Genomic DNA, 20536 nt, shown 5'->3' on the forward strand with positions numbered 1-20536 from the left:
CTTTTTTGCATATTGAAAGTGCCGACTGTATGTGAGAAAAGTGAAAACTACCTTTTTGAAACAACAACGATAACTTGTTGAGATGGACCAAAGCAGCATTCAGCAAGTAAAGGGAGAAAAGAAAGCTTTGGAGCAAATTAAATGAAGAATACCAACTGCTGTGCAATCTTTCTTCTCGGTAGCAAAATATGGGAGTGTAGCATGTACAGCAGGCAGTTCTGCTTTCATTGCGATTACAGCCTGACCATGAGATAGCCAGCGAGTACGGCAGGCTTTAACTAATTTTTGCGCAGACGAATCAACATCAACAGTTTGCATTTCTTGTAGTTTTGCGGTCTTGAGCGGCAAAATTGACTTCCATGTCTGGACTAAGCCACGTTCGCAATCCTGGATGTGTTGTAGCTCCTTTACTGTGTCCATACATGCCAAGGCTAAGCAATGCGCATGGCAGTGCACTGTGTAGGTAATCGGATTTTGTGCAGTCAATTTCTGTGAGAGGGAATTTCGGCAGCCTATCATTGCAGCAGCTCCGTCGCATGCAATAGTGACATGTTTACCCACATAAAGACTGTAGTCAGCAGCGATATCTTTCCAGAGTCGGAATAGGTTGGCAGCAATTGCCCCGTGAGTGTCTATCCAACGGATATCCAAAAATTGAGTTGCCTGGCATCCCTTTTTATTGACGTACTGAACAAATGTAATATATTGCTGCAAAGTAGCAATATCGGTTGTCTCGTCGACCATGGTAGTCCAGCATAGGCTTTGCTTGACATCAGCAACGATGCGATCAGTCAGATGGTCGGAGATGAGCAAAATAAACTCCGTCACTGCTGTTGAACTGGTATGTCGCCGGTCACAAAGCCGGTCATTGTGACCAATGCGGTCAACCAGTGTTTGCAAGGAAGCAACTTTTCGATTCGCTACTTCCTCTTTCAGTACCCAGTAAATTAGGTGTACTCTCTCAGCCACTGTTTTGGATTTAGTTAATACACAATCTTGATACTTTGTGTGAAAGAGCGAGACACGTTGGTTCTGTTCCAGTTTAACTGCTTGCTGGTGTTGCTTCGAGCTCAGATGCATATCCAGACGAGAGGGACGCTGAGGTCTGGCGGGTACGCTGGTGTAAACATCAGCAAACTTACCTTGGCCCAAAGCAAACATATTATGCCTCCCTCAGCATGGAGGGTGAACACGTTCATTCATAGAGCATCATCAAAACCTTTCAGTTTAATCCACGATTGAAATATCTTGTTGGATGGTGCAGCTGGAACAGTCGTTGACGATGCAACAGGAAGAGTCGACTGCTCTTGAACATTTTCAGCAGAATTGCGGTCATTAAGTAAAACACAATCAGAACTAGTGGTGCTGATGGCAGATGCGATTTCGGGGGTTAGAGCAGCAGTACGTGTTTTCGGTTTACCAGAAAAGAACTGCTTTATACTTCGATTGTTAGGTTTATCAGAGGATAAGCATTTACGCTGCGACATTTTCACCTGAAATAACTCACAAAAACTTAAAGAGTATTTAAGAAATAGCCTATTCTAAATTTAATCGCAAAAACAATCTTTCTATCTCAAAAATGCTTAAGATAGCGACTGTCAGGTCTTCCTTTTCTTTTACCAGGAAAGAGATCGCTAATCAATTAACTACTGAATAGTTCTACTTCTGAGATCGCTGATCAAAATCTTCAGAGAACTGGCAAAAAGGGCATTGTAATCTACAATAACACTTGCAAATAACGCATTAAAATTTGATAGCAACTGTCAGCACTTCAATGTATTTCTTAATTTCTGTCCTTCCTCTCTTTTATACTCAAAATATGCCGCCTTATATAATGCCAAAAATATTCTCCCACCTACGAGAAGCTTCGGTTAAGTTACGTCACAAACAATTGTTAAAACTAAACGTCAGGTTGAGTAAATACGTTTATGACATCATAAGCTTCATAATATTCAGTTTAAGCCAGAGAAGAGTCCAGAAGGAATTGAATTAACTTGAATCTAGGTTTCGCAAGAAAAGCAATTATTATGTTATTTCTGATTTCAAAGGTTACTTTAGGACAAACATTAATCTCTAAAGATGCAGTACAAACCTAGGCATTTAAACTACATACAATCAACGCAACATAAAATGAATTATTCGACAAGGCACAGCTTAAATGATTGTGACAGCGACCAAACAGCCTGCCCAACACGGCCGCCAAACAAGTTTGCTGCACAATCAAACAAAGTGTGCTTGTTGGCTTCTGCTTGTTATGTTTCCACACGTAAAACTGATCATTATGCGCCATAAATCAGAAATAAACATTGACGAGTATCGAGTTGCACTTCTTTTGTGAATAACTCTTTGATTCAGCTGTTATTTTGTTTTTTCGATGTTTGCAAACATGCACAAAAATAAATTGAATCTGAATCTGTTAGCTGTACCTCCACTTATTCTTTTTTCCGGACATGAACTATTGATCGTAGGCTATATTCGTATTATCGACAAGACATAGCGAGAAACAACCATTACTTTTAAGTCCAAATTTTGGGAATCCACTGGAGAAATTTGGGCGGCCGTTTCGGTCCCCCAAAACACCTTAAAAAAAACACTTCCCGTCACTATTTTATGGCCTCCTTGTTCTTAACGTCAGACGGAAAAAAAAGGGGAAGTTCAAAATTCGGGAACCTCTTTTTGACTTTCTGGATACGCCCCTGGAAGTGCACAATGTATTTTCGGTTTGACGTAACTTTTAACTATTTGCACGCTTATGGTGTAAATCCACACATTCTTGCTAAGTTTGTCTAGAAATGTGAATATTTTTCCAAATTAAATCTGCTTCTATTCTGGATTGTGTGTAATACACAAAATTGGGATGTTGTGTAGGGTTTTAAAAACTGAATAGGGGATGCGACAACAAATAAATTGGAAAGTACTGGTGTTGTGATATGTTTTCAAATAGTTTTGTTATTGAATTTATTGTGTAGTCCAGTGTTTCCTAACGTTTTTTAATTCTATTGTTTAAGGGCCTATAACTACGCTGTTCTTACCAGACAAGTCTCATCTCGCTTATAAGTTTACATTCAGACACCTGATACATTTTTTCACTATAGTTTAAAAAAATAAAGCGAAAGAGATCTCAGCAAAGGACTTTTACGTGAAAGAGATCTCAGCAGAGGACTTTTACGTTTTTTTATGTTATTTTTAAAACAATTTATATATTAAGGCTGTTGACAAATAGCCATGGTTACAGAAAGTTTTCCAGAAAAAAATGCACTTTACTGTACATTTAGATGATGAGATTAATATGTTGGAAGCTGATGTAAGACTCTATCAAGAATCTACTTCAGATATCAATGCAACTTATCCTGTAATGGCACATGACGTTTTAGAGGCCTATTCCAGCAATTTGACCTTAGAAGATTGGTTAACAATGGCAAGTACTTTTCACATTTTTTTCTGTTGCAAAGCATATAAAACCTCTTACAAATTCTGAAAATATATTGTAACGTTTAAGAATATGGACATATATATATATATTTATATATATGTATAATATGTTGCCCAAATTTGGTTTGCACCTAATTGTTTTAATTATTATTATTTTTGTCATGACGCTCAAACAAATAATTATTTAGGTACATGCCGTTGTTGTCTGAAGTAAATAACTATTTAGGTTCATGTTGTTTTGAACTTTTTTGCGTTGGAACTAAAAATGTAAAAAAAAAATGTTACTAGGACTCTTAAAGAAAATGTAAATGATAAATTTTTTTTCTCAAACAAATAGTTAGTACCAAGGGAATGACAGTTTTATATGATTTGAGTAGATTTAATTAAAATTAATAGTAAAATATTAAATCTAAAAAAATGATAGACATATGTCATACACAAGGTTACAAAGTTATTTTAATCTTTAATTAACACCACAATTTTGACATTTAACCTAAAGACTGCAACAAAGAAAATATACACAGTATAGGATTGCCGAACGCTGTCACCTTATAAATAAGCATCTTTGATATATAGGCCTACCCCATTACAAAACACAGTGAAATCGCAATATGCATTTGAATGGTGCTTTCAATTGCTTTTACTTACATTTATTAAACTAAGCATGCCAAATTGAAAAATAGGTTTCCAAATATAGACTAATCACTTTACATTTTTGTTTCGCTTTTTAACAATTACGACAGAGTTGTTCAACTGGGGGACCCTAGGTACAATTTTATGGTTTCAAGGGGGAAATTTTATATTTGTGTATAAAATAGTATATTTGTGTTTTTTTTTTTTTTTTTTTTTTTCTGTTTTGTAAAAAAATATTGGGGCAAGCACGATTGTGTGTGTTTTCATGCACAATGCCAATGTCATTTAGCTTGACCTTTTGGCCAAACTAAAATTTCCAACAGCTGTGGCTCTGCCGTATCAATACTCTTACAACTTGTTTGAAATCATCTTAAAGTTGTCAAATTATTCATTCTATCAAGCAGCGGGCTTATCTTTTTGCCCAATACGTCATGTTGCCTTCTAAATCAAGATGTGCGAAGCCATACAATATAACCAAAAATAAAGCAGAGCCCACTACAAAACTAAACAGTACAGGCCTTTTTTGAAACGAGAAAACACCCATGACTAAAGTATATACAGTTTTTTTATTGCAATGTGTGCTCCTCTATTGTATGTTATTTACTGCTATAGCTTACATTATTTTCTCCTAAATATCATTCAGCTAAGTTTATTACTAATAATTTTGACCTAATATAGCGAATCAAAATCTTGCAATTTTAAATAGATTAATTATCTTGTTAAAATATTTAAAAGTATATTTGCAGGTGATTATGTTCTTAGGGGGATAATTGATTTTTAAATAGAAGTTAAAAGGGTCCATGAGAAGAAAAAGGTTGATAACCACTGTCTTAAACAATTCAAAAATCAATTATTGCATACTCGAGCACTGGTTTACATTATTCTTGGGACAGACAGTAAACCGTTCTCAAAAGGCCAAAACTTTGCTAGTGTCGAAAACACTGAATTAATCGCCAAACTTTGAATTAAGAACGAGGCTTAAAGTCAGTGCGATACCTTTTTTACTTGCAGCACACTGACAGATATAAAAAAAGTTCGGCAGCACACTCACTAAACATCTGTGAATTGACCATGGACACAAGAGCAAATATACAAGGCAGCCTAAGTCAAGAACGTTTCATGATTGAATGTGCCAAAGGCGCAAAAAATGGCGTATTACAGTCCTTTACCCCTTTTTTGCTGTAGGCCCACCTAAAATACCTTAAGCCGCTCAAAGTCGAAAGATTAACTTTCCTGTGATAGCGGGTTAGAAGACATTAGGCCTCTCTACATGAGCAAAATAAGTGAGCTAGCGCGCTTGTCTGACACACTTAAAATGACGCACGGCGACGTCGCCTCGCTTGACTGTTTTTTATCGTGCTAAAGCGCGCTAAGTCTAGCACGCTAAGTCTAGCACGCTCGTAAAGCAAGATTCACACCAGACGCGGTTGGCGGTAAGTGGCGCGTTTTTGCGTTCGACGGCAAGCGACGGGGTATTCACACCAGACGGCGTCATGCCGTGACGGCGTGATTTTTTCGCTTGATACGGCTGACGGCAAAGTTAAATCAGATTTAACTTTTCCGTCAGCCGCACTACTTGCAGACTTGAGCTGTGTGCAGAACCTGACAATTTCGTAGTTTTAAGTTAGTTTGCTTGAGGATAGAAGGTTTATGTAATATTTATTTATGGTAAGGGTACAGTTTGTCTTTCCCTAATATTTTTTTTAAAAAAGTGTCGCAAAAAGAATGAAAGACACGATGAAAGGTGCAATAATGTTGGTTTGATTTAATTATTTTGGTGTTGTGTTGTAGACTTTTGTTTAAATAAACTTTTAAGAGTTTGAGAGACCGCTTTGCTAAAGAAAAGAGGAAGAATAAAAATGCACAAAAAAGTGGTGCTGCTGCTGCAAATCTACCAGTGTTGGAGCACTATGAGGCTCTTAAATTTTTGCAAGAGCATTTGAGGCATAAAGTGTGAGTGAGTTTTTAAATTAATAGAATTTTTTTAAATGTGCTCTGTTAACAACTGTGGTTTCTCATAGGACTGTTAGTGTTGGCAACTTTCCCCAAACCTCCAGTCCAATTATTGATTTAACACAAGATGAAGCTACACCAGAAGATGGTATTTTTATATTTGTTTGGTTTCAATCAATTCAACTTAACATATACAACCATGGGAGAAATCAGAGGGGAAATCCGAGCAGCAAATACAGGGCAACAAAATGAGGAGTTCACTTTGGACAATTTGTGGCATCAAGCCTTAGAAAGTTGCCTGAAGAAAAAGCTTATGCTTCAATTGCCTTGCACTTTTTGTATGCTTATGTGCACTTTTGTACAGTCTAGTTGTTTTCAATTTCATATACTCCTGGTGTTTTGTTACCTCTTTGTATTTTCTCTTTTCTATCCTGTATCAAACATTTTTGTGCAATGTATAGTGTCTTGTATTTGTATTTGCTTTTTTTGTACTTTTTTTATATTCCAAGTGTTAATTGTGTGTACTCATGGTGTTCTGTTACCTCATTATATTTTTTGTTCTGTATTATTAGCCAATGTTTATGCTGTTTCTGGCTTATCAAACATGAAAATGTGCAAAAGCTTTGTTTGTTTTATTGAATAAGTACAAAAACAAATTTAACAAAACAGTGAATGAAAAGAACTAGGTTCATATGTAGCAAAGGTAATGCAGAACAAGAAAAATATAACACAAACATTATGCATCATTTACATTCTGTGGATAACAGCATTTTGCCTTATGAGCCGTTACTTTTCGTGCCCTTTTGACTTTGGCAAAGCCTTTGTTCGGTACAAGATGATCCATTTCCTATCCCGCTGTGTTTGCAAGCACCCGATCCGTTTGAAATCAGTGCATTTCTAAGCAAAAAGGTCTACGACAATCAAGGGCATCCAATGGCAGAAAAAGACTTTTAGACCTTGAGGTCCTGGCAATGCACTGATTTGGACCTTTAGGTAAACTCCCGGCGAAGATAAATTAAAAATATTCATTAAAAGTTCAGAAAAGATAACAAAAAATATGAGACAGGATTAATAACACTTGACCCACCTAAACCCTAACGCTAACCCGAATCCTAACCCAAATAATGTGCGTTATTTTAATAATTCTTTAAATGCTGGGTTAGCGTTTGGGTTTGGTTGGGTCAAGTATTGTTAAACTTAATCTTCTTATGCATATTTGTTAATGCAAATTAGTGCATTGTCCAAGACCTCAAAGTATAGAAGTCGGACTTTTTGATCCTTTGAATGCACTGATTGTCGTAGACCTTTTTGCTTAAAACTGCACTGATTTCTGACGGATGGGGTGTTGCAAGACAAAAACACTTCGTCGCCGCGTCGCCAAACGCACAGCTGGTGTGAACGCCGTTTTTGCGTCAAACGTTGCGCGGAAGAAACGCGATCAACCGTTGCCGCCGCTTATCGCCAGCCGTCACCGTCAACCGCGTCTGGTGTGCAGAGCCCTTAAGAGGTAGGTTAGTCGCTTAATAAGTGTGTTAGGAAAATTTCTATCTCTTGGGTTGGCGTTTACTTTGCGATTTGTTGTTAAAATTATAATTCATTTCATCCTACTTATATACAGTTATCTATTAAATATATTTTCACCAATATTTCAATATATAGGCTATATATACATATTAGGCTATAATAGGTATATGGACATTGGACACATTAGGTAATGGGTATTATTAATATTATTTGCAGAAAATAATTAACAGTTATCCACACAATTTGACCATTTGAATTAGGTTTATTGAAAATAGTACTGCATAATAAAGTATCCTTGAAGATGTAATTACAAAAATAGACATATCGCTACAGATTAATGATGAATAACAACAAAATCTGATAATTGGTGCCTAGGAGTTCAAGATTAACATGGATTAAACTTCGCTGGGTTTCCGCCATTTTGAAGTTTACTCGCATAATGTGCTTCATGTAGATCAATGCCTTTTCCCGCGCTTTTGTAGACATTCGCGCGCTTTCTGACACGGGTCAGCTAACACGCTCATGTAGAGAGGATTACTTGGGGCTTTTAACTGATTTAGAATATAAAACCTAATAATTTGTTTTTGTATTATTTAGCCTTTATTCTAGAAACGCAGCAGCGAAGAATAACACTGTGTAACACATTTTTGTCCCAGCTTTTAAGTGTCATTTCCTGATTGGTTGGTCTAAAAACTGTAGAAAACCAGTGTAATTACATATAACTTTTTCTTTTGTGATTCAAGAATAAATTGTTCAAAACGCAGATTTAGTGCGAAAATGTGTAATCTAACTTTCTGCATGTCAGCAGGTCCGGATTAAGGGTACTGTAGGCCTAAAACTGATTACTAGAGAAGGGCCTAATTTTACAAACCAAACTACAAAAAGTAATAAGAATACATACATGAAAAATTAAAAATGTTTACTGCAAAATAACACAAATATAACATAAAAACATGTATTAAATGTAACTAGGGTAAAGCGGGGCAAAACTGACCCCTCACTTTTTTCGTTAACCAAAATTACCAGCGCCAATATTTGTTTACTGAACTGTTACTGTCGTCTTAAAAAACGTTTGCGGCCAAAAATTAGGCAGATTCGATTTTGGACAAACCAGGGAGAGGAGAAAATGTGTTTTAGGGATGTTGATATAAGGATAACACAGTAAATCTATTTGTTTGTTCTAAATTTCCAGTAAATGCGAAGTTACCTTTTTTGCTAAAATACTTGCAGTTACGAGCCTGTTTATTCATCTGAAACAGTTGGACTTTTCAAGTTTCTAGTTTAAAAAAAATCGGTTTTCATGCGATGCATAGTATGACAGTTTGGAAATGTAATAAAATTACCTGATATATCATTATTTATGTTTAGATCAGTTTTGCAGGAAGGCCACACAATGATGGCAAGATCTGTTGTAAAAAAAATCGATGGAAATTTGTTTTAATACTGGAGTTGAGGGCATAAGGGAAATAAAAGGCTGTTTGTGAACGGCCTATTTACAGTGTTCCCTTTAAGAAATTTTCTACTGCGCAATTAGTTTTTGTTGTGCCTACTGCTCAATAATATTTTGAGGCTGGGTTGGCAGGGGCCCGCTGCAGATCAATGCTTTTGTATGTGGGCGATTCGTGAAAACTATAGAGATGACGTCACAAAACGTGACGTCATGAAACAAATATTCTCAAGAAACTTGAATGTACAACTGGAATTGGGTTTAAATCAGGGAGTCGAACTGTTTGACTTTTCCGGCTCAGGTTCGGTTCGGGTTCAAAGATTTTTTCGGAATCTGGTTCAGTTCCGGTTTCGGTTCGGAGCAATTAAAAAGTGCCGGTTCAGCTCCTGTTCGACTATATTTATTTTCAAAACCGGTTTATAACGTTCCGGTTCGGATACAATAATAGTTCCGTTCAACCTAAAAATGTTGGTCATCAAATATAGAGAATAATTATTAAATTGTAACTCGTAATAAATCTAAGTTTCGTGACGCATTAAAAACAAGTAGTCCATTATTAAAGTATCAAAAAAAATTGAAAGCAACGTTTTATTTACAAAATGTTAATTTTTTTCATAAAAATCTCGACGATTGTATAACTCAACTATGTAAAATACGAGTTGTGACGTCATGCTGGAGTGAACCGCTTCGCGCGAAAAATTTCAAGGATATATCGCGAAATAGTATGTATTCGATTATTGGGTTAAATTGATAAAACGTCCAATTTAACAAGATATAGGATATGTGATGCCTTTAGCACACAATCAAGAATCGCGAAATATTTGCCCATTTGTATTTATCAAGATGATTTTGTCAATTTGTGAGGTCCATTGACCGACCCCACCGCTGTATCTGCACAGAAAACACGTGAAAATTGCGGTTGTGTTAAAAATATACGTCCCCAAAAATGCATTTCGGTTTCATGATCCCGAATTATTGCCAAAACTCCACTGCTCTGTTCAGCACTCTTCTAAACTCTTTTTTTCATTTTAGCTTAGTTTTCCTCGGTAGACATTTAATTCCACGTGAGATAAAAAATAAACAACATGGATAATAAAAAACGATTAGACAAAGGAATTTACAGCAAAACATGTATTACGTCACAACCGTCAATGCGGATTTGATTTGTTTACTTGCTTTTAGCTACAAACATCAACAAAAAATGAAAATGCTTAAACTGTTGTGACAGAAAAGTGAAGATATGTTGGTTTTAATTTGAGAATGATGTAAGTGCACAAACGGAAAATTTTACTGCGCAATTTGTCTGATGTGGCTGCGTAATTGCGCAGTTGTGCACCTTGGAGTGAACACTGACTAACCATGTAACTTACATATTGATGCAATGCAACTTACGCATAATGCTTTTTTGGGTTTGTGTTTTGGCCTAATTTTATAAAAAATACTTGCAACCTATGAGGCGCCATATATACAATTGACGGAAATACAACGTCACATTGTGACGCAACTTGTGACAATATCTCTTTTTTTATGCGCTGATTTAACAAAAATCCTTGATCCTGCATTTCCACACAACAAGGCAATTAAATTATCTTTTATTAGTGGGGTCCATTTTGTCTCGTGCAAAAATCGTCTAAAACTGTTACATTACTCGGAAGGTAGGCCTATGCTTCTTCTTTCAGTTGCTTTTTTAGCATAGGAGTAACTTTCAGTAAGCCCTTTCGGTTGCTACCCTAATCATCCAAAAATATTTTGTAAAACTCGACAAATAGCATTTTCCCCGGTTCCATTAGGTATCATAGACTCATAGTGTGTTACAATGTATATTTAAAAATACATTTTTCACGCCTTACAGTTAGCAAAAGCCCTACAAAAATTTAACCTTAAAAAAAATTGAGGGACGAATTTTTACATTGCCTAAGGCTATAGCCTTAGTAGCCTAATGGTTAATCCGGCCCTGCAATTCAGTATGTTTTTTTAACGGTGGGCCATCAAAAACCCTTTGTGTTTGCTGCAACAATCTTAAGAAATAAATTTGCAATGCATACAAATTCTTTTCCAGTTCTTTAACAAATTGTTAGAGAAATCACTTTTTATGTGCAACAGCGGCATCAAATGTTGATGGGATAAATATAGGTCCCATTTATAGCTTTTTTGATTCGTTTTGGCCAAATTCGTTTATGGTAGTGTGCAATTTTCCCTACTATTCCAAAGGCAGAGGTAACGTGAAAATTTAGTAAATCCAGCCTGGAGACTGATCAACAATCAACCGTATTTTTTATGAGAATTTACCTGTAGAACTGACACTACTTTAAAGTTAATAGAAGGGTGACATTTTTGAAGAACAAAGATCAACATCCCAACCCAATCAAATCATTATTTCTATATGGGAAAATAGTTTTTTTTTGCTCTAATTAAACTGTAAGTTATCTTCACAATCTGATGTCCTTGAATAGGGGCTGTAATTACAGACAACCAAGAGAAGGATGGCAATTTACTATTTCAAGAAGTAATGCCTGGATACACATTTTTTGGAATAATGTTTAGATGGATCTGTCAAGCAGAGCAGTTGCAAAATTCATTGATGATTGATGGTTTCTGCCTTTTCTTCTTTTAGCAAACTTTATATCTCACTGTTCTCAACTGAACAATCGATAAAGATGCTTCTCTCCATCTGCGCCAACTGGCATGACAATATATACTTTCGTTGTTTCACACATGCTTTCGTTGTTTCACACATGCTAACGGTTTTGCCCAAAGACAAAGCACAATAAATTTGCAGAATAATTGCAACCCTTCGAGAACAAAACTTAAAGTGCGATTTTACTAGATTATCAAAGAAACTACGCAATTCAAAGAATTCATTCTCTTAACCACAAAAGCAAAGTTAAAAAATGTGATTTTCAAAATTATCTAGTCATAGAATAGATCAGAAAATATTTAGTAAAACCTAGAAACAAACAAAAATGTCAGACCGTGTAATTTATGCAATGCGAAAAGAGGTTAAACAAAAGGACAAAAACTTGAATAATTTTACAATGGTTCATAGATGAATAGTTTCTGTTTACGCCCAAGTATACATATTTCAAACATTTCTTGTAAAGGTTAAACGTGCTATAAATCGCCTTGGAGTCGACATATGGCTTTCGGCATGAACGTAGCCTAGGTTAAAATAGGTTTTAAACATCATGTTTATAAATTATTGCATACATTCAAAGTTTCAAACCCCTGCTTTGGTGTATGTTTTTGTCCTACTTATTTTAATTAAAACTTACCGTAAAACACAACAATTATAAAACTGCGGGAACACCGCCTTGGTCTCATGGCACAGATGGTCTCACGGCATACAGGCTGCGGACTGCGTTAAGCATAAAACAAACAACGAAATCGCACATATAGTTGTATATATTGCGTACAAACAACCCAATAGCTGTATGGCTAAATATTGCATTTTGGGAGACTAAACGCGCCTAAAATGGCAATTTGAATACATTTGAAGAGGTTTTATTTCGATATTTAACAGACAGAAAACCACATTCAAAAAATGAGTTTATTTAGATTAAGTATATGTAATACTTTATAAGAGAATAATATCAAACGTTTGACTTAATGCTAAAATAATCTCTCGAACCGGACTAAAATACAATACAAAGCAAAATTTGACCCTTGGTTTAGGTAGAACTTTTATAAGACGCAAAAAATCCATGTTTGTAAAAATGTATTCTAAAATAACCCATATTCTAATTCAAAATAAATCATCTGCAATATACAGGGACGTGCGGTGAGGTTTCTAGATGTTGAGGCACTAATATTTTCAAGTCACGTTTGTCATCTTTCTTAAAAAACAAACACAAAAACGGTATCGTAGCCTACTCATAAAAATAAAAAAATAACAGCATGCTTTCACGTTCATTAGAAAATTGAAAACAAGAAACAGGAAAAGTAGAAAAGGCGATTTTTTTTAACCACAGCCACCAGTAGCGTAGCCATCATAAAATTCTGGGGGTCAAAAAGTTTGAACTTTTTTTTGTTCAGCTTTTGCCATTGTATGAACTGCCGTATCGAACTACATGAATAAGTTCAGCAAACGTAATGCATCGTTTACGACGTAACTGTGCATGACAATTGAAGGTGTGCCATGCCCGTGATCCACTGTTGTTGTACTGCACATAATTATTCTACAAAACAAATTATTATTTGAGTATTATTATGAGTATTTAATTTATAAATTTTGAGTGGGGGCTCTTTGAGAGTTTTGTGTTATTTTTTTTTGGTCCAGTCGTCTGATGCAAACCTTTTAAATCTGGAACAGGTCTGCGTTTATTTATGACTTCAAATTTAGATTAAAAGTTTAGTTTTACAAAATCTCTCAGCTTAGATCAGGGATGTCCAACCTGCGGCCCGCGGGCCGAATTGCGGCCCGTCTGATATTTACGTGCGGCCCACCACTAATTCTCACTTTCAGTAACCTTTATTAAAAACAGTTGTTTCGAATATCATCAAAACGTGAAGATCGCGCAGTATTTGATGTAGGCATAATCTTGTGTTTTTTTATAATCGAGTCTAATGTCGCATTTCAACATCCATCGAGCACTTTGTGCACCCGTCATTGCTAATTAAGATGTTTGATTTTCTGAATGTGTGTTTTTCCGGACCGTTTTAAGGAAATATGTCAGCCCAAACACGTGAAAACTTAAATTTTCGCATATTTGCGCATAAGTTCACTCTCGAAGAACGGGAGTTTATAAGTTAGGTTGTTTTATGACGTCACGGTATGACGCAACTTATGACGTCACCCCTTTAATTTGAGAGATTTTGCGGCCCATCGAAATTTTTAAAGTGGCCATTCTGCTAAAAGGTTGGACATCCCTGGCTTAGATACTAAATTAAACAATGCACGAAGACCCTTTTCGCGAGGAGAGGTATTTCAATCAATGCTTCTTAGGGTAGTGGTTCTCACACTTTTTTAAGCGCGACCCAAATCTGAGTTTTCCCTCAAACATTGTACTTTTTCTGATATGCATGAAATAGAAAAAGACACAGACAACCAGATGTAGTACACAGTTCTATAAAACAATGATTGATTGATTTTAGTGTGATTGGTGAAACTGAATTTTTTCCTTTATAACAGCGTGGCTTTATTGTTTGATGACTAAAAGCTTGCACCAGTCTTAGCAGCTACTGTAGTTGGCTATGGCTATGTAGCTGGCTGCCATCAAAACGTTCATAAAACCACTTATGATGAAATAATCCAGGTTATGATGAAATAATCCATGGTTGAAGCCACGTGAAAACCTTATCATGCAGTAATTCAGTTACATATGGTTGAATTGAAAATATTTAAAAAGAAAATAAAAAAGTTCGTTTGCGCAGGATTGAATCACCATGAGCAGTGGTGACGAACCTATTTGCTTTCGCCGGCCAATTTGTTGGTTACTGCTGAGTAACAGGCCGCTCAACTTGTTACTCACACTATAAAACCAGTTAAAATCATAAACAATTGTTCATCAAAAGAAACTAATCAAAATCCATTTGAACCATACAGCTGAAATTATTTAACGCAATATTGTATTATGAAATAATAAAAAATAACAAATAAACATTTAATGAAATTTTTTACTCAATGAGAAATGGGGAAACATTTTTGTTTTACTAAGCGCTTGATAATAGGACGAACTGTCGATATGGCAACTCTCAACTGCATACTAAGATTTTCGTCTGTTAGCCTTTGACCTGTAACGACTTTTTGTGATGTTCATTTTATAAAAATATTGTTCGTATAGATTAAGGTACCTAAATACGTGTAATGTTTACTACTTTAGCAAATAAGATTTATTCTGTGTTAGCCAACCCTTTGGTGTAACTCTTGCTTGCGAGATGTTTTGTCTCACCTGCTTTTCTTGACTGCACGTCCCTGAAGTTTACGTAAACCCAATTTCATCACAATCTATTTTTTCTTATGGTAACAATAGTCTTAAACCAGGAGTCGGCAACCTTTTTCTAGTCGCGGGCCAAAACCAAAATCAGAAAGGTCTCTGCGGGCCGCACAAAATATTAACTAAGAATTGTGGTATTAAAATGTTAGAAAAAATTTTAATCAGGTGGAACTCGGATCTTTTATTTTACCTAAAAATGTGTTTAATTACATTTAAGGAGGCAGTAAAGTGTTTGCACAAAGCGAAAAAAGCCTTTGTTTGGGTAAAATTTGAGTTCAGACGTTTTAATCCATATACTAATGAAAACTGTAATAAAACTACTTTGAGGAAACGCGATAACCTTAATAGTTAATCTAGTTTAGTGTTTATTAACCTTTTATGTCCGAAAGCGAGCGCGAGTTTTTTTTGTTATACCGGCATTTCAAGTTTTTATTACATTGCCGAAAATAAAAATTAGAAAAAGGTTAATATGCCCAATATTTTTGAATACGTTTTCCGTTTGTCCGCGACGCACTTGGCAACATTCCATGGCGCAACAGTAAAGAAACGCTGATCTAGTTGAAAAGACAGCCTCAAAACGTAAACGAACCGGACGTAGAAAGATCATTTGCGCAAAGCGCGAAAATTTTTCGCACTTACGTAGCTAAAATAACATTTTCGCACTTACGTAGTTAAAATATTCAAAAAGTTTTTAAAATGGACTCGTGTATAGTTTGTCAAAGAGGCGGCGGGCCGGATCAATTAAATTGGCGGGCCGTAGTTTGCCGACCCTTGCTTTACACCAGGGGCGGGCAACGGTTCCGGCCCGCGATGGGATTTTGAGCGGCCCGCAGACAGTTTCCGGTGTTACGTGATAATGTGGCCCGCGGCAACAGTCTGCCGCAATCCCCCACTGCTTTCTCACTACGTACGTCAAATAGTAGTGATTGTTAGATATTTTTTGGTTATTTGTTTCGGGTTAAAATTAGAGGACTCCAGCCGTAAGATCGAAATAACATTAACGTCACGCAGTTCGGAAATAAAACTAAAACCCAGTTCTAAATAAGATCAAAATAGGACTAATACCTAATAGTCGTAGCCTAATGCCGTCTAAATCGAAATAAGTTATAAATCCGTCGGAATAAGACCTAAATGACCAGAATCAGGCCTATAAAACGTTTTTCCTAACCCTAAGCCCCATCCCTAAGTACATCACTGACTTTCCTAATAATGTCATTGTCAACCCTTACCCACCAATAAAACCAAACAGGGCCAGAAAATCAGAGGCCAAAGCGGCGCCCTTCAAACTAGTACGCCCAAAAATCGACACCAAAACGGCCGATGCCATCCCATGGCCCGGATCGTCCCATACCTTGTTCTTACAGTTTCAGGCTTTTAAAAAAAAATTTGCAATTAACATTTTCCCTTGGATTTTGCCAAGAAACGTAAGTTGCAAATTTAACAAGGATTGGATGCCCAAGAACCGGTACTTTTTCATTCAAGTCGGCAAGAAAGCAGTATGTTTGCTGTGCAATGAAAGTGTTGTCGTGTGCGACAAAACATGTAGGCTATGGCTAGGCTTGCCATTTTTTAGAAACGTCAATCCGTGACGCATATTTAACACTGCAAATAAACTTAATGTAGACCTGATACAAAACAATTTAATGCAACTAATTAAATTAGCGGGGTTGCGGTTGTTTTATATTTTGTCAGGTGGTGTTTTTCAGGGCACTATATTTTTAAGGGTGATTTGTCTAAGTCAGGGGTCGGCAACCTTTTCCTTGTCGCGGGCCAAACCAAACCCAGGAAGCTTTCGGCGGGCCGTAATAAATTTCCACTAACAATTTTAAAATAAAAACGCGTGGCTTTCAAGCATTTATTACTCTTCATCGGGTGCGCACTTAAATGTTTCATGGTATTTTAATTGGGTCAAATTGTACTCAAATAATTGGCGAGGCACGTAGCGCAAAAATAATGCTTGTATTTGGTTACAATTAGAAAATGTTTTCATTTACAAGGATACGTGACACATTGGGTACAAATAAAATAAAACCTATTTCTTTTATATTTATTGATGTTTACCATGAAAGACGGAATACATAAAAAAATGAGTCGGGTAAATACCCTCTAAGATTAAAGTAGGATGCGGCCCTCGTGAAAGCAGCAACAATTTTAGGCCGTACATGTTGGCAAAGGCGCTGTGTCCATAACAAATTCGTATTCCCCGGACCCAATCATTCTCAAGCATAGCTTAAACAAAATGTAAGATTCCATCAAGCTGGCCCATTAAAACTGTGCCATATTATGTTGTACTTTGCGTAATTTGCTTGAGCCGCGTGTTATTGCCGATGATTTAAAAAGGTAACATGTTACGGATAGCGTAGTATCCTGGCTTGAGTTCTAAATAGTGTGTAAAGTGGTAAACATTTCAATTTTTTGAAATAAAACATTTTTCTTTAATCGTTAATTGTTAGCATATATGTTGGTCGTCCCTTGACTATTTTTTTGCTTATTGTGCCTGAAATGGGTTAACTAAATGCTTTCCCACAAATGGGGTGACATTTTTAACTTGTGTGGAAGCAGCATTTAATGCAGTGGTCGGCAAACTTTTTTTGTCGCGGCCCAAAAGTACCCTTTTCATAGCTATCAAAGGCCCACTACGTAAAAACACTACAAAACAGTGTCGAATAGAGAATATTTTATTTGAAGTAGTACACGGCGCCTTTGATGCCCAAAACTCTTGCATACCATAATGTAAAACATAGCCTACTATAAAACAAAGAACATACGCGTTCTCATATAGTTAAAGTTGGAAAATATATAGTTTTATAGGTTTTCAGGTACCATATTTGGCACGTGGGCCTTTCCAAGCTAAACTAATTTAAAATTTCTCTGCCACGCAAAATTTTAAAATAAAGTGCAATGAATGTACGGCTATCACGCGGCCCACAACTACATGATTACACTAATTAATTCAAAAGTAGGTCGCGGCCCACTAAAAATGGCTCTACGGCCCACAGTTTGCCGACCACTGATTTAATGGATGGCGTGTTACAAATTAACGCATTTATCTGCGTGACTGTGAAACATCCAAAAAATTTAGAACAGTTGTGGCAGTTTTAACATGCAACCGAATTGCAATGTTGTGTGTTGTTTCTGAAATGGTACAACCTATGAACCTAATACTCAACTATAGCATACAACACTTGGCTAAGCGTGTCACATGTAATTACGGTAACGAAAACCCGTGACATTTCTTGAAATTACAGTATTTGCAAACTTAACCTAGGTCCTAGAAACGACAAAATACATTCAGCTTAACGAAAGTATATTTTGCTATTTAACTGGACGTACGAACCTCACTAAAGTGATTTGTATGTCGCAGTTTGACGTCCAATTTTGTAAATTGCTCGTTACTCAAAAAGTGCAAAATGTGTTGCGTTGCAGCAAACATAAATAACATTTCACAGCCAATATCACTAAATTGCTATATAAAGATAAAGTAGCAAGTAAAAACGAAGAAAACGCTACCATAAAAACGTATTTACAAAATAAACTATTTAAACTACCTATTTATTTTATATCCTATTTGCAGGTAGTTACGAGCAACAAATCAAAGGGGGTGAAGCTCGATTTTAAGTCTATTGATGTCGCTATTGCATCTATGATCGTTTTGAATAACATGAAGAGCTTTCTTGACTTCCCAATATGGCTTAATGCAGATGTGCTATCTGGTCCCGGTTCATTTGGACAAACTCCTGTAAATGCTACGCGTTTCTTTTCTTCTGTCACAAGTCACTTTCCACATGCAACGCTCTCGCCAGGGTGGACTACTGGTAGCTTATATGTATGATAAACTAACCATGGTGGGTCTAGTATTCTTCTTTCCGATACGGGGCCAAGACATAACGACGGCATAGAATAGGTAACCTGCAGTGGCCGGTAAAAAATGTGCCCGAATCGGCAACTGAAACTACATCGAATTAAATTAAAGAGAACTCACTAAAGGTTGCGCGAAATGCCAAATAAAATCGCTCATTTAATGTATATTGAAAAGGGTTGTAGTGTGGCCATACGAACTTTCATATATTGCTCAAAAATGGAAAAATATAGAGTTCGAATAGATCCATTATACTGCCAATACCATGTTTATATCTCCAAGATGGCAAACTTTCGCGTGAAAAAATTAGGTTAAGCTGGCAAGGCGCTAAGTGCTATGATACGTACATCTTTGAGCTGAACATTTTTCGAAAGTACTCAACCATCTGGACCCGCCACTGATTACTGAGATATTTGGAGTTCATTTTATTTTTTTTATTGTTTAAGATGTTTTATAGGCCAATATATCGTTGTTAAAATACAATCAAAGCTGAACTTTATATAAATGTTTTATATTGGCATGTCGCATAAATTTACTGGTGTATATAGTTATTGTTTCTGATATATATCGAATTGTTTTTGCTATTTACGGTAACCAAGTAAATTAATATTTGGTTTAGCTTACGTACCTGGTGGTAATCAGCAATATACGCAAACCATGGTGGAGGAAATGTATTATTATTGTCTACCTCTTCGCCAGGCTATAACTTTTCCAGTGAGAGCCTCAATTGCAAAGGCTTCCGTTTCAGCTCTCCAATGGCTGTTATCAAAATCAAACAGGTATTATTGTATCAATAACACATGCTTATGACTTTAACTGAATCTACTGTACTAAGAGCCTAGGAATAAAATCTTTGTGATAACATAATATGGCACCGACAGTATAACGTTAAGTTTGTGACATTTGTCAAACCTTGAAGATTTTAACGTATCCACTTTTATTTGAACAGCGAACCTGTAACAAAAAGTAATATCCTAAAACAACATTTTGTATGCTGAAAAGGTATTCTTTGACGGTTTGGCATAGCTCCCCAACACCAGAGAATTTGACATCCAATGAACTCTACGAAATTTACAAAAGTTTTCCGGCGGATAAGGTGTACTTTGATCTTCCGAAATACATGATGGATAGTCTCTGGGAGTTGATCAATTCTAGTTAAAAAAAGATGTTGCATTACTTAATCCAGTATAACGAGAAACAATTAGACTTATAATATTTGTTACGCAACGATGAGAATATTTATTTTACTAATCTTTTGTTTATGCTAGATTCGTGTATGCAACTTAAATTTGTGGTTTCAATCCATAGAAATCCAGTTCACATATCTTCGAACTGTTGAATATAAAAATATTGACTCTCTGTCTCCTTAGTTTTGCATTGCGTCAGTTTATTTTAATTACCTCAATTAGCATTGTTCTTTTCTTGATCTTCACATACGCTTCTTGTTGATTAAAGGAAAAACAAACAAAAAACGCCCGATCGTCTATATCAGGGTGGTTCAAGGTTGACTGCATCGCAGGTCACGATATTTATTGCATATTCTTTGCGGGCCACATAAAGTAGGCTACATGTGTGCCAGGAGCGGATCAACGATTTCCGTTTGGCCGTGGCATAAAAAGTTTAAAAATGACGTCACAAAGTAAAACTTTGAAAGACATATAAACTCAAGAAACTTGCTTCTATCGTCAAAGTTGTGCGCAAATGAAATCGAATGTTATGAGACTGGGGAAAATGCTGCGCGCGAAGCGCGAAAAA

General features: G+C 36.2%; 1 protein-coding gene across 1 annotated transcript in view; it reads left to right on the forward strand.

Annotated features, from left to right (window-relative positions):
- LOC146164277 (protein FAM151A-like) overlaps window positions 1–20036 on the forward strand; it is a 73749-nt gene extending 53713 nt beyond the window's left edge. Inside the window, exons 8-11 of the mRNA XM_083380702.1 lie at window positions 3276–3418; window positions 18497–18737; window positions 19401–19560; window positions 19784–20036. Of these exons, the coding sequence (XP_083236828.1) occupies window positions 3276–3418; window positions 18497–18737; window positions 19401–19560; window positions 19784–19940 (701 nt within the window). The 3' untranslated portion in view covers window positions 19941–20036. The remainder of the gene's footprint in view (window positions 1–3275; window positions 3419–18496; window positions 18738–19400; window positions 19561–19783) is intronic.
- Window positions 20037–20536: the final 500 nt, after the last annotated feature.

The sequence above is a fragment of the Ascidiella aspersa genome, chromosome 2, assembly GCF_963924565.1.
Source record: "Ascidiella aspersa chromosome 2, kaAscAspe10.2, whole genome shotgun sequence".
In the NCBI taxonomy this organism is placed as follows: Eukaryota; Metazoa; Chordata; class Ascidiacea; order Phlebobranchia; family Ascidiidae; genus Ascidiella; species Ascidiella aspersa.